The sequence below is a fragment of the Panulirus ornatus genome, chromosome 14 (assembly GCF_036320965.1).
Source record: "Panulirus ornatus isolate Po-2019 chromosome 14, ASM3632096v1, whole genome shotgun sequence".
NCBI classification, from domain to species: Eukaryota; Metazoa; Arthropoda; class Malacostraca; order Decapoda; family Palinuridae; genus Panulirus; species Panulirus ornatus.
Genome location: NC_092237.1, coordinates 780210 through 793698, shown reverse-complemented (window position 1 = coordinate 793698; position 13489 = coordinate 780210). Strand labels below are relative to the sequence as shown.

Below are 13489 nucleotides of genomic sequence, written 5' to 3'. Positions count from 1 at the left end.
TATCCCCAGGGATATATATATATATATTTTTTTTTTTTTTTCATACTATTCGCCATTTCCCGCATTAGCGAGGTAGCGTTAAGAACAGAGGACTGGGCCTTTGAGGGAATATCCTCATATGGCCCCCTTCACTGTTCCTTCTTTTGGAAAATTTAAAAAAAAAATGAGAGGGGAGGATTTCCAGCCCCCCGCTCCCTTCCCTTTTAGTCGCCTTCTACGACATGCAGGGAATACGTGGGAAGTATTCTTTCTCCCCTATATATATTTATCTATTTATTCACTTTGCCCCGTCGCTCATTTTACTTTGAACACTTTATTTGGTGTAGTGTCTAATTGCTCTATGGTAATTCAGGTTGAGCACCCTAATCCAAAAAACTGAAATTGAAATGCTCCAAAATCCTAAACTTTTTGAGTGGTGACATGATGTTACAAGTGGAAAATTCCATATCTGACCTCACTTACCCATGCTGAGCTCTGACGCTCTGTTGGCACCAGTATGTTACAAACCTTCATCACCAACTGACCTGCATGCATTCTTCTGTGTTTTCTGCTTATTCTTTGCCGTGTGTATAAGTGTAAGAAAAATGATTGCTTATCAGTAGCATATAAATTCAGATATCCCTGGGGATAGGGGATTAAGAATACTTCCCACGTATTCCCTGCGTGTCGTAGAAGGCGACTAAAAGGGGAGGGAGCGGGAGGCTGGAAATCCTCCCCTCTCGTTTTTTTTTTAATTTTCCAAACGAAGGAACAGAGGAGGGCCAGGTGAGGATATTTCCACAAAGGCCCAGTCCTCTGTTCTTAACGCTACCTCGCTAATGCGGGAAATGGCGAATAGCTTAAAAGAAAAAAGAAAGATATATATATATATATATATATATATATATATATATATATATATATATATATATATATATATATATATGTATATTCCACTGCTTTGCGGAAGATGAAAGCCGGCAAGGCAGCAGGTTTGGATGGTATTGCAGTGGAATTTATTAAAAAAGGGGGTGACTGTATTATTGACTGGTTGGTAAGGTTATTTAATGTATGTATGACTCATGGTGAGGTGCCTGAGGATTGGTGGAATGCGTGCATAGTGCCATTGTACAAAGGCAAAGGGGATAAGAGTGAGTGCTCAAATTACAGAGGTATAAGTTTGTTGAGTATTCCTGGTAAATTATATGGGAGGATATTGATTGAGAGGGTGATGGCATGTACAGAGCATCAGATTGGGGAAGAGCAGTGTGGTTTCAGAAGTGGTAGAGGATGTGTGGATCAGGTGTTTGCTTTGAAGAATGTATGTGAGAAATACTTAGAAAAGCAAATGGATTTGTATGTAGCATTTATGGATCTGGAGAAGGCATATGATAGAGTTGATAGAGATGCTCTGTGGAAGGTATTAAGAATATATGGTGTGGGAGGCGAGTTGTTAGAAGCAGTGAAAAGTTTTATCGAGGATGTAAGGCATGTGTACGTGTAGGAAGAGAGGAAAGTGATTGGTTCTCAGTGAATGTAGGTTTGCGGCAGGGGTGTGTGATGTCTCTATGGTTGTTTAATTTGTTTATGGATGGGGTTGTTAGGGAGGTAAATGCAAGAGTTTTGGAAAGAGGGGCAAGTATGAAGTCTGTTGGGGATGAGAGAGCTTGGGAAGTGAGTCAGTTGTTGTTCACTGATGATACAGCGCTGGTGGCTGATTCATGTGAGAAACTGCAGAAGCTGGTGACTGAGTTTGGTAAAGTGTGTGGAAGAAGAAAGTTAAGAGTAAATGTGAATAAGAGCAAGGTTATTAGGTACAGTAGGGTTGAGGGTCAAGTCAATTGGGAGGTGAGTTTGAATGGAGAAAAACTGGAGGAAGTGAAGTGTTTTAGATATCTGGGAGTGGATCTGGCAGCGGATGGAACCATGGAAGCGGAAGTGGATCATAGGGTGGGGGAGGGGGCGAAAATTCTGGGGGCCTTGAAGAATGTGTGGAAGTCGAGAACATTATCTCGGAAAGCAAAAATGGGTATGTTTGAAGGAATAGTGGTTCCAACAATGTTGTATGGTTGCGAGGCGTGGGCTATGGATAGAGTTGTGCGCAGGAGGATGGATGTGCTGGAAATGAGATGTTTGAGGACAGTGTGTGGTGTGAGGTGGTTTGATCGAGTGAGTAACGTAAGGGTAAGAGAGATGTGTGGAAATAAAAAGAGCGTGGTTGAGAGAGCAGAAGAGGGTGTTTTGAAGTGGTTTGGGCACATGGAGAGAATGAGTGAGGAAAGATTGACCAAGAGGATATATGTGTTGGAGGTGGAGGGAACGAGGAGAAGAGGGAGACCAAATTGGAGGTGGAAAGATGGAGTGAAAAAGATTTTGTGTGATCGGGGCCTGAACATGCAGGAGGGTGAAAGGAGGGCAAGGAATAGAGTGAATTGGAGCGATGTGGTATACCGGGGTTGACGTGCTGTCAGTGGATTGAATCAAGGCATGTGAAGCGTCTGGGGTAAACCATGGAAAGCTGTGTAGGTATGTATATTTGCATGTGTGGACGTAGGTATATACATGTGTGTGGGGGGGGGGGTTGGGCCATTTCTTTCTTCTGTTTCCTTGCGCTACCTCGCAAACGCGGGAGACAGCGACAAAGTATAATAAATAATAAATAATAATATTCCACTGCAATACCATGCAAACCTGCTGCCTTGCCGGCTTTCATCTTCCGCAAAGCTTTCACTACCTCTTCTCTGTTTACCAAATCATTTTCCCTAACCCTCTCACTTTGCACACCACCTCGACCAAAACACCCTATATCTGCCACTCTATCATCAAACACATTCAACAAACCTTCAAAATACTCACTCCATCTCCTTCTCACATCACCACTACTTGTTATCACCTCCCCATTTGCGCCCTTCACTGAAGTTCCCATTTGCTCCCTTGTCTTACGCACTTTATTTACCTCCTTCCAGAACATCTTTCTATTCTCCCTAAAATTTAATGATACTCTCTCACCCCAACTCTCATTTGCCCTTTTTTTCACCTCTTGCACCTTTCTCTTGACCTCCTGTCTCTTTCTTTTATACATCTCCCACTCAATTGCATTTTTTCCCTGCAAAAATCATCCAAATGCCTCTCTCTTCTCTTTCACTAATACTCTTACTTCTTCATCCCACCACTCACTACCCTTTCTAATCAACCCACCTCCCACTCTTCTCATGCCACAAGCATCTTTTGCGCAATCCATCACTGATTCCCTAAATACATCCCATTCCTCCCCCACTCCCCTTACTTCCATTGTTCTCACCTTTTTCCATTCTGTATTCAGTCTCTCCTGGTACTTCCTCACACAGGTCTCCTTCCCAAGCTCACTTACTCTCACCACCCTCTTCACCCCAACATTCACTCTTCTTTTCTGAAAACCCATACAAATCTTCACCTTTGCCTCCACAAGATAATGATCAGACATCCCTCCAGTTGCACCTCTCAGCACATTAACATCCAAAAGTCTCTCTTTCGCACGCCTGTCAATTAACACGTAATCCAATAACGCTCTCTGGCCATCTCTCCTACTTACATAAGTATACTTATGTATATCTCGCTTTTTAAACCAGGTATTCCCAATCATCAGTCCTTTTTCAGCACATAAATCTACAAGCTCTTCACCATTTCCATTTACAACACTGAACACCCCATGTATACCAATTATTCCCTCAACTGCCACATTACTCACCTTTGCATTCAAATCACCCATCACTATAACCCGGTCTCGTGCATCAAAACCACTAACACACTCATTCAGCTGCTCCCAAAACAAAAGGGGGTGACTGTATTGTTGACTGGTTGGTAAGGTTATTTAATGTATGTATGACTCATGGTGAGGTGCCTGAGGATTGGCGGAATGCGTGCATAGTGCCATTGTACAAAGGCAAAGGGGATAAGAGTGAGTGCTCAAATTACAGAGGTATAAGTTTGTTGAGTATTCCTGGTAAATTATATGGGAGGGTATTGATTGAGAGGGTGAAGGCATGTACAGAGCATCAGATTAGGGAAGAGCAGTGTGGTTTCAGAAGTGGTAGAGGATGTGTGGATCAGGTGTTTGCTTTGAAGAATGTATGTGAGAAATACTTAGAAAAGCAAATGGATTTGTATGTAGCATTTATGGATCTGGAGAAGGCATATGATAGAGTTGATAGAGATGCTCTGTGGAAGGTATTAAGAATATATGGTGTGGGAGGAAAGTTGTTAAAAGCAGTGAAAAGTTTTTATCGAGGATGTAAGGCATGTGTACGTGTAGGAAGAGAGGAAAGTGATTGGTTCTCAGTGAATGTAGGTTTGCGGCAGGGGTGTGTGATGTCTCCATGGTTGTTTAATTTGTTTATGGATGGGGTTGTCAGGGAGGTAAATGCAAGAGTTTTGGAAAGAGGGGCAAGTATGAAGTCTGTTGGGGATGAGAGAGCTTGGGAAGTGAGTCAGTTGTTGTTCGCTGATGATACAGCGCTGGTGGCTGATTCATGTGAGAAACTGCAGAAGCTGGTGACTGAGTTTGGTAAAGTGTGTGAAAGAAGAAAGTTAAGAGTAAATGTGAATAAGAGCAAGGTTATTAGGTACAGTAGGGTTGAGGGTCAAGTCAATTGGGAGGTGAGTTTGAATGGAGAAAAACTGGAGGAAGTGAAGTGTTTTAGATATCTGGGAGTGGATCTGGCAGCGGATGGAACCATGGAAGCGGAAGTGGATCATAGGGTGGGGGAGGGGGCGAAAATTCGGGGGGCCTTGAAGAATGTGTGGAAGTCGAGAACATTATCTCGGAAAGCAAAAATGGGTATGTTTGAAGGAATAGTGGTTCCAACAATGTTGTATGGTTGCGAGGCGTGGGCTATGGATAGAGTTGTGCGCAGGAGGATGGATGTGCTGGAAATGAGATGTTTGAGGACAATGTGTGGTGTGAGGTGGTTTGATCGAGTGAGTAACGTAAGGGTAAGAGAGATGTGTGGAAATAAAAAGAGCGTGGTTGAGAGAGCAGAAGAGGGTGTTTTGAAGTGGTTTGGGCACATGGAGAGAATGAGTGAGGAAAGATTGACCAAGAGGATATATGTGTCGGAGGTGGAGGGAACGAGGAGAAGAGGGAGACCAAATTGGAGGTGGAAAGATGAAGTGAAAAAGGTTTTGTGTGATCGGGGCCTAAACATGCAGGAGGGTGAAAGGAGGGCAAGGAATAGAGTGAATTGGAGCGATGTGGTATACCGGGGTTGACGTGCTGTCAGTGGATTGAATCAAGGCATGTGAAGCGTCTGGGGTAAACCATGGAAAGCTGTGTAGGTGTGTATATTTGCGTGTGTGGACGTATGTATATACATGTGTATGGGGGGGGTTGGGCCATTTCTTTCGTCTGTTTCCTTGTGCTACCTCGCAGACGCGGGAGACAGCGACAAAGTATAATAAAAAAAAAAATAATATAATAATATATATATATATATATGTATATATATATATATATATATATATATATATATATATATATATATATATAATATATATATATTTCTTTTCTTCTTTTAAACTATTCGCCATTTCCCGCGTTAGCGAGGTAGCGTTAAGAACAGAGGACTGGGCCTTTTTTGGAATATCCTCACCTGGCCCCCTCTGTTCCTTCTTTTGGAAAAAAAAAAAATGAGAGGGGAGGATTTCCAGCCCCCCGCTCCCTCCCCTTTTAGTCGCCTTCTACGACACGCAGGGAATACGTGGGAAGTATTCTTAATCCCCTATCCCCAGGGATATTATATATATATATATATATTTTTTTTTGTCTCTGTTTCCCGCGTTTGCGAGGTAGCGCAAGGAAACAGACGAAAGAAATGGCCCAACCCACTCCCATACACATGTATATACATACGTCCACACATGCAAATATACATACCTACACAGCTTTCCATGGTTTACCCCAGACGCTTCACATGCCTTGATTCAATCCACTGACAGCACGTCAACCCCGGTATACCACATTGCTCCAATTTACTCTATTCCTTGCCCTCCTTTCACCCTCCTGCATGTTCAGGCCCCAATCACACAAAATCTTTTTCACTCCATCTTTCCACCTCCAATTTGGTCTCCCACTTCTCCTCGTTCCCTCCACCTCCGACACATATATCCTCTTGGTCAATCTTTCCTCACTCATTCTCTCCATGTGCCCAAACCATTTCAAAACACCCTCTTCTGCTCTCTCAACCACGCTCTTTTTATTTCCACACATCTCTCTTACCCTTACGTTACTTACTCGATCAAACCACCTCACACCACACATTGTCCTCAAACATCTCATTTCCAGCACATTCATCCTCCTGCGCACAACTCTATACATAGCCCACGCCTCGCAACCATACAACATTGTTGGAACCACTATTCCTTCAAACATACCCATTTTTGCTCTCCGAGATAATGTTCTCGACTTCCACACATTCTTCAAGGCTCCCAGAATTTTCGCCCCCTCCCCCACCCTATGATCCACTTCCGCTTCCATGGTTCCATCCGCTGCCAGATCCACTCCCAGATATCTAAAACACTTCACTTCCTCCAGTTTTTCTCCATTCAAACTCACCCCCCAATTGACTTGACCCTCAACCCTACTGTACCTAATAACCTTGCTCTTATTCACATTTACTCTTAACTTTCTTCTTTCACACACTTTACCAAACTCAGTCACCAGCTTCTGCAGTTTCTCACATGAATCAGCCACCAGCGCTGTATCATCAGCAAACAACAACTGACTCACTTCCCAAGCTCTCTCATCCCCAACAGACTTCATACTTGCCTCTCTTTCCAAAACTCTTGCATTCACCTCCCTAACAACCCCATCCATAAACAAATTACACAACCATGGAGACATCACACACCCCTGCCGCAAACCTACATTCACTGAGAACCAATCACTTTCCTCTCTTCCTACATGTACACATGCCTTACATCCTCGATAAAAACTTTTCACTGCTTCTAACAACTTTCCTCCCACACCATATATTCTTAATACCTTCCACAGAGCATCTCTATCAACTCTTATCATATGCCTTCTCCAGATCCATAAATGCTACATACAAATCCATTTGCTTTTCTAAGTATTTCTCACATACATTCTTCAAAGCAAACACCTGATCCACACATCCTCTACTACTTCTGAAACCACACTGCTCTTCCCCAATCTGATGCTCTGTACATGCCTTCACCCTCTCAATCAATACCCTCCCATATAATTTACCAGGAATACTCAACAAACTTATACCTCTGTAATTTGAGCACTCACTCTTATCCCCTTTGCCTTTGTACAATGGCACTATGCATGCATTCCACCAATCCTCAGGCACCTCACCATGAGTCATACATACATTAAATAACCTTACCAACCAGTCAATGATACGGTCACCCCCTTTTTTAATAAATTCCAGTGCAATACCATCCAAACCTGTTGCCTTGCCGGCTTTCATCTTCCGCAAAGCTTTTACTACCTCTTCTCTGTTTACCAAATCATTTTCCCTAACCCTCTCACTGTGCACACCACCTCGACCAAAACACCTATACCTGCCACTCTGTCATCAAACACATTCAACAAACCTTCAAAATACTCTCTCCATCTCCTTCTCACATCACCACTACTTGTTATCACCTCCCCATTTGCGCCCTTCACTGAAGTTCCCGTTTGCTCCCTTGTCTTACGCACTTTATTTACCTCCTTCCAGAACATCTTTTTATTCTCCCTAAAATTTAATGATATTCTCTCACCCCAATTCTCATTTGCCCTCTTTTTCACCTCTTGCACCTTTCTCTTGACCTCCTGTCTCTTTCTTTTATACATCTCCCACTCAATTGCATTTTTTCCCTGCAAAAATCGTCCAAATGCCTCTCTCTTCTCTCACTAATATATATATATATATATATATATATATATATATATATTTTTTTTTTTTTTTTGCTTTGTCGCTGTCTCCCGCGTTTGCGAGGTAGCCCAAGGAAACAGACGAAAGAAATGGCCCAACCCACCCCCATACACATGTATATACATACGTCCACACACGCAAATATACATACCTACACATCTTTCCATGGTTTACCCCAGACGCTTCTCATGCCCTGATTCAATCCACTGACAGCACATCAACCCCGGTATACCACATCGATCCAGTTCACTCTATTCCTTGCCCTCCTTTCACCCTCCTGCATGTTCAGGCCCCGATCACACAAAATCTTTTTCACTCCATCTTTCCACCTCCAATTTGGTCTCCCACTTCTCCTCGTTCCCTCCACCTCCAACACATATATCCTCTTGGTCAATCTTTTCTCACTCATTCTCTCCATGTGCCCAAACTATTTCAAAACACCCTCTTCTGCTCTCTCAACCACGCTCTTTTTATTTCCACACATCTCTCTTACCCTTACGTTACTTACTCGATCAAACCACCTCACACCACACATTGTCCTCAAACATCTCATTTCCAGCACATCCATCCTCCTGCGCACAACTCTATCCATAGCCCACGCCTTGCAACCATACAACATTGTTGGAACCACTATTCCTTCAAACATACCCATTTTGCTTTCCGAGATAATGTTCTCGACTTCCACAGATTCTTCAAGGCTCCCAGGATTTTCGCCCCCTCCCCCACCCTATGATCCACTTCCGCTTCCATGGTTCCATCCGCTGCCAGATCCACTCCCAGATATCTAAAACACTTTACTTCCTCCAGTTTTTCTCCATTCAAACTTACCTCCCAATTGACTTGACCCTCAACCCTACTGTACCTAATTACCTTGCTCTTATTCACATTTACTCTTAACTTTCTTCTTTCACACACTTTACCAAACTCAGTCACCAGCTTCTGCAGTTTCTCGCATGAATCAGCCACCAGCGCTGTATCATCAGCGAACAACAACTGACTCACTTCCCAAGCTCTCTCATCCCCAACAGACTTCATACTTGCCCCTCTTTCCAAAACTCTTGCATTCACCTCCCTAACAACCCCATCCATAAACAAATTAAACAACCATGGAGACATCAGACACCCCTGCCGCAAACCTACATTCACTGAGAACCAATTACTTTCCACTCTTCCTACACGTACACATGCCTTACATCCTCGATAAGAACTTTTCACTGCTTCTAACAACTTGCCGCCCACACCATATATTCTTAGTACCTTCCACAGAGCATCTCTATCAACTCTTATCATATGCCTTCTTCAGATTCATAAATGCTACATACAAATCCATTTGCTTTTCTAAGTATTTCTCACATACATTCTTTCGTCTGTTTCCTTGCGCTACCTCGCAAACGCGGGGGACAGCGACAAAGCAAAAAATAAAAAAGAAAAAAGAAATATATATACATTTATTCATTTCTTTTGCTTTGTCTCCTGTCTCCCGCATTAGCGAGGTAGTGCAAGGAAACAGACAAAAGAAATGGCCCAACCCACCCACATACACATGTATATACATACATGTCCACACACACAAATATACATACCTATACATCTCGACATATACATATATATACACACACAGACATATACATATATACACATGTACATAATTCATACTGTCTGCCTTTATTCACTCCACCACCCATGAAATAACAACCCCCTCCCCCCCTCATGTGCACGAGGTAGCGGTAGGAAAAGACAACAAAGGCCACATTCGTTCACACTCAGTCTCTAGCTGTCATGTAATAATGCACCGAAACCACAGCTCCTTTTCCACATCCAGGCCCCACAGAACTTTCCATGGTTTACCCCAGACGCTTCACATGCCCTGGTTCAATCCATTGACAGCATGTCGACCCCGATATACCACAACGTTCCAATTCACTTTATTCCCTGCATACCTTTCACCCTCCTGCATGTTCAGGCTCCGATCACTCAAAATCTTTTTCACTCCATCTTTCCACCTCCAATTTGGTCTCCCACTTCTCCTTGTTCCCTCCACCTCTGACACATATATCCTCTTGGTCAATCTTTCCTCACTCACTCTCTCCATGTGACCAAACCATTTCAAAACACCCTCTTCTGCTCTCTCAACCACACTCTTTATTACCAAACATATCTCTTACTCTATTATTACTTACTCGATCAAACCACCTCACACCACATATTGTCCTCAAACATCTCATATCCAGTACATCCACCCTCCTCTGCACAACTCTATCCATAGCCCACGCCTCGCAACCATACAACATTGTTGGAACCACTATTCCTTCAAACATACCCAGTTTTGCTTTCCAAGATAATGTTCTTGACTTCCACACTTTCTTCAATGCACCCAGAACTTTCACTCCCTCCCCCACCCTATGATTCACTTCCACTTCCATGGTTCTATCTGCTGCCAAATCCACTCCCAGATATCCAAAACACTTCACTTCCTCCAGTTTTTCTCCATTCAAACTTACCTCCCAATTGACTTGTACCTCCACCCTATTGTACCTAATAACCTTGCTCTTATTCACATTTACTCTCAGCTTTCTTCTTTCACACACTTTACCAAACTCAGTCACCAGCTTCTGCAGTTTCTCAGACGAATCAGCCACCAGCACTGTATCATCAGCAACAACAACTGACTCACTTCCCAAGCTCTCTCATTCACAACAGACTGCATACTTGCCTCTCTTTCCAAAATTCTTGCATTCACCTCCCTAACAACCCCATCCATAAACAAATTAAACGACCATGGAGACATCACATACCCCTGCCGCAAACCTACATTCACTGAGAACCAATCACTTTCCTCTCTTCCTACACGTATACATGCCACACATGAAATAACAACCCCCTCCCCCAGCATGTGTGTGAGGAAGTGCTAGGAAAAGACAAGAAAGGCTACATTCATTCATATTCAGTCTCTAGCTGTCATGTAATAATGCACCGAAACCACAGCTCTCTTTCTACATCCAGGCCCCACAGAACTTTCCATATTTTTCCCCAGACGCTTCACATGCCTGGTTCAATCCATTGACAGCACGTCTACCCTGGTATACCGAATTGTTCCAATTCACTCTATTCCTTGCATGCCTTTCACCCTCCTGCATGTTCAGGCCCCGATCACTCAAAACCTTGTTCACTCCATCTTTCCACCTCCAGTTTGGTCTCCCACTTTGGTCTCCCACTTCTCCTCGTTCCCTCCACCTCTGACACATATATCCTCTTGGTCAATCTTTCCTCACTCATTCTCTCCATGTGACCAAACCATTTCAAAACTCCCTCTTCTGCACTCTCAACCACACTCTTTTTATTTCCACACATCTCTCTTACCCTATTATTAATTACTCGATTAAACCACCTTACACCACATATTGTCCTCAAACATCTCATTTCCAGCACATGCACCCTCCTCTGCATGACTCTATCTATAGCCCACGCCTCGCAACCCTATAACATTGTTGGAACCAGTATTCCTTCAAACATACCCATTTTTGCTTACCGAGATAATGTTCTCGACTTCCACACATTCTTCAACGCTCCCAGAACTTTCGCCCCCTCCCCCACCCTATGATTCACTTCCGCTTCCATGGTTCCCTCAGCTGCCAAGTCCACTCCCAGATATCTAAAACTCTTCACTTCCTCCAGTTTTTCTGCATTCATATTCATATTTCTATTTTCATATTATCATATTTCCAGCACATGCACCCTCCTCTGCATGACTCTATCTATAGCCCACGCCTCGCAACCATATAACATTGTTGGAACCAGTATTCCTTCAAACATACCCATTTTTGCTTTCCGAGATAATGTTCTTGACTTCCACACATTCTTCAATGCTCCCAGAACTTTCGCCCCCTCCCCCACCCTATGATTCACTTCTGCTTCCATGGTTCCCTCAGCTGCCAAGTCCACTCCCAGATATCTAAAACTCTTCACTTCCTCCAGTTTTTCTGCATTCATATTCATATTTCTATTTTCATATTATTATATACAATCGCTGTTTCCCGCATCACTGAGGTAGCACAAGGAAATAGGCGAAGAATGGCCTATCCAATCATATACACACATATGTATATACATGAATGCCCATATATGCACATATACATAAACATATCAACATATACATGGATACACATACACAGGCACATACATATATATTTTTTTTTTTTTTTTTTTTCAAACTATTTGCCATTTCCCGCGTTAGCGAGGTAGCGTTAAGAACAGAGAACTGGGCCACTGAGGGAATATCCTCACCTGGCCCCCTTCTCTGTTCCTTCTTTTGGAAAATTAAAAAAAATTGAGAGGGGAGATTTCCAGCCCCCCGCTCCCTCCCCTTTTAGTCGCCTTCTACGACACGCAGGGAATACGTGGGAAGTATTCTTTCTCCCCTATCCCCAGGGATACATATATATACATTTACATATTTATACTTGCTTGTCTTTTTCCATTCCTGTCGCTACCCCACTCCACAGGAAACAGCATCGCTGCCCCCGGTGTCAGCAAGGTAGCGTCAGGAAAACAAGCAAAAAAAGCCACATTCATTCACACTCAGTCTGTATCTGTCATGTGTAATGCACTGAAACCACAGCTCCCTATCAACATCCAGACCCCACAGACCTTTCCATGGTTCTCCCCAAGATGTTTCACATGCCCTGGTTCAATCCATTGACAGCACATCGACCGTGGTATATCACATCATTCCATTTTACTCTATTCCTTGCATGCCTCTCACCCTCCTGTATGTTCAGGCCCCGATTGTTCAAAATTCTTTTCATTCCATCCTTCCCCCTCCAGTTTGGTCTCCCACTTCTTCTTGTTCCCTCCACCTCTGACACATATATCTTCTTTGTCAGTCTTTCCTCACTCACTCGCCATATGTCCTAACCATTTTGAACACATCCTCTTCTGCTTTCTCAACCACATTCTTTTTATTTCTACACATCTTGCTTGGCCTTTACTTACTTGATGTATGTGTGTGTGTGTGCTTTTCTTTGCTTTCTTGGGCTAGATTTGTTTACTATGTTTGTTTTTTGTGTCTGGAAAACTACTAGTACTTTAGGGATATTTTGATTTGAAGGATATTGAAATGAAAAGTTAGCTTTAACTTTTGTCATTTAAAAATGATTTTATTTTATAGGATGATTTGTTTGAACGACGTCTCCCACTACCTCCACTTTCTGAATACATAAAATATGGACGTCATTTACCTCCACCACCTCGGTTAGTATCGACAGAATTATGATTATTTATTCTTAGCACCAGCTTGCCTTATCATGCTTCAGCCAGGTATCAGTGTGAAATGAGTGCTTTATCTATTTACCTATATCTTTGACACCTGTTCCCTTTGGGAACTCCCTCAATGGGGTAGCCATGGCAAAGGAGTTAACATAACTGCTGAATTCCAGTGCTGCTCCTTAAACTTTAATGCCTCACCCTTAACAGGCCACTGGCGGATGGCAGCTCTACCACAGTGTTTTTAGAGGCTCCTACCTATTGTTCCTACCAACTGCTTCTACCTGATGTGTCTACTTCATGTTTGTATTTAATTTTCCAACCTACTA

At 43.0% G+C, this 13489-nt stretch overlaps 1 protein-coding gene across 7 annotated transcripts in view; it reads left to right on the top strand.

The window, feature by feature from the left end:
* The window catches only part of LOC139753122 (uncharacterized), a 122428-nt gene that overhangs the window by 95269 nt on the left and 13670 nt on the right, over positions 1-13489 (top strand). For 6 of the 7 annotated variants that reach the window (XM_071669225.1, XM_071669226.1, XM_071669228.1 and 3 more), the window contains one exon: positions 13066-13148. The exons of the other annotated variant lie outside the window; for it this stretch is intronic. In XM_071669225.1, the coding sequence (XP_071525326.1) occupies positions 13066-13148 (83 nt within the window). The remainder of the gene's footprint in view (positions 1-13065; positions 13149-13489) is intronic. 7 annotated transcript variants of the gene reach the window in all.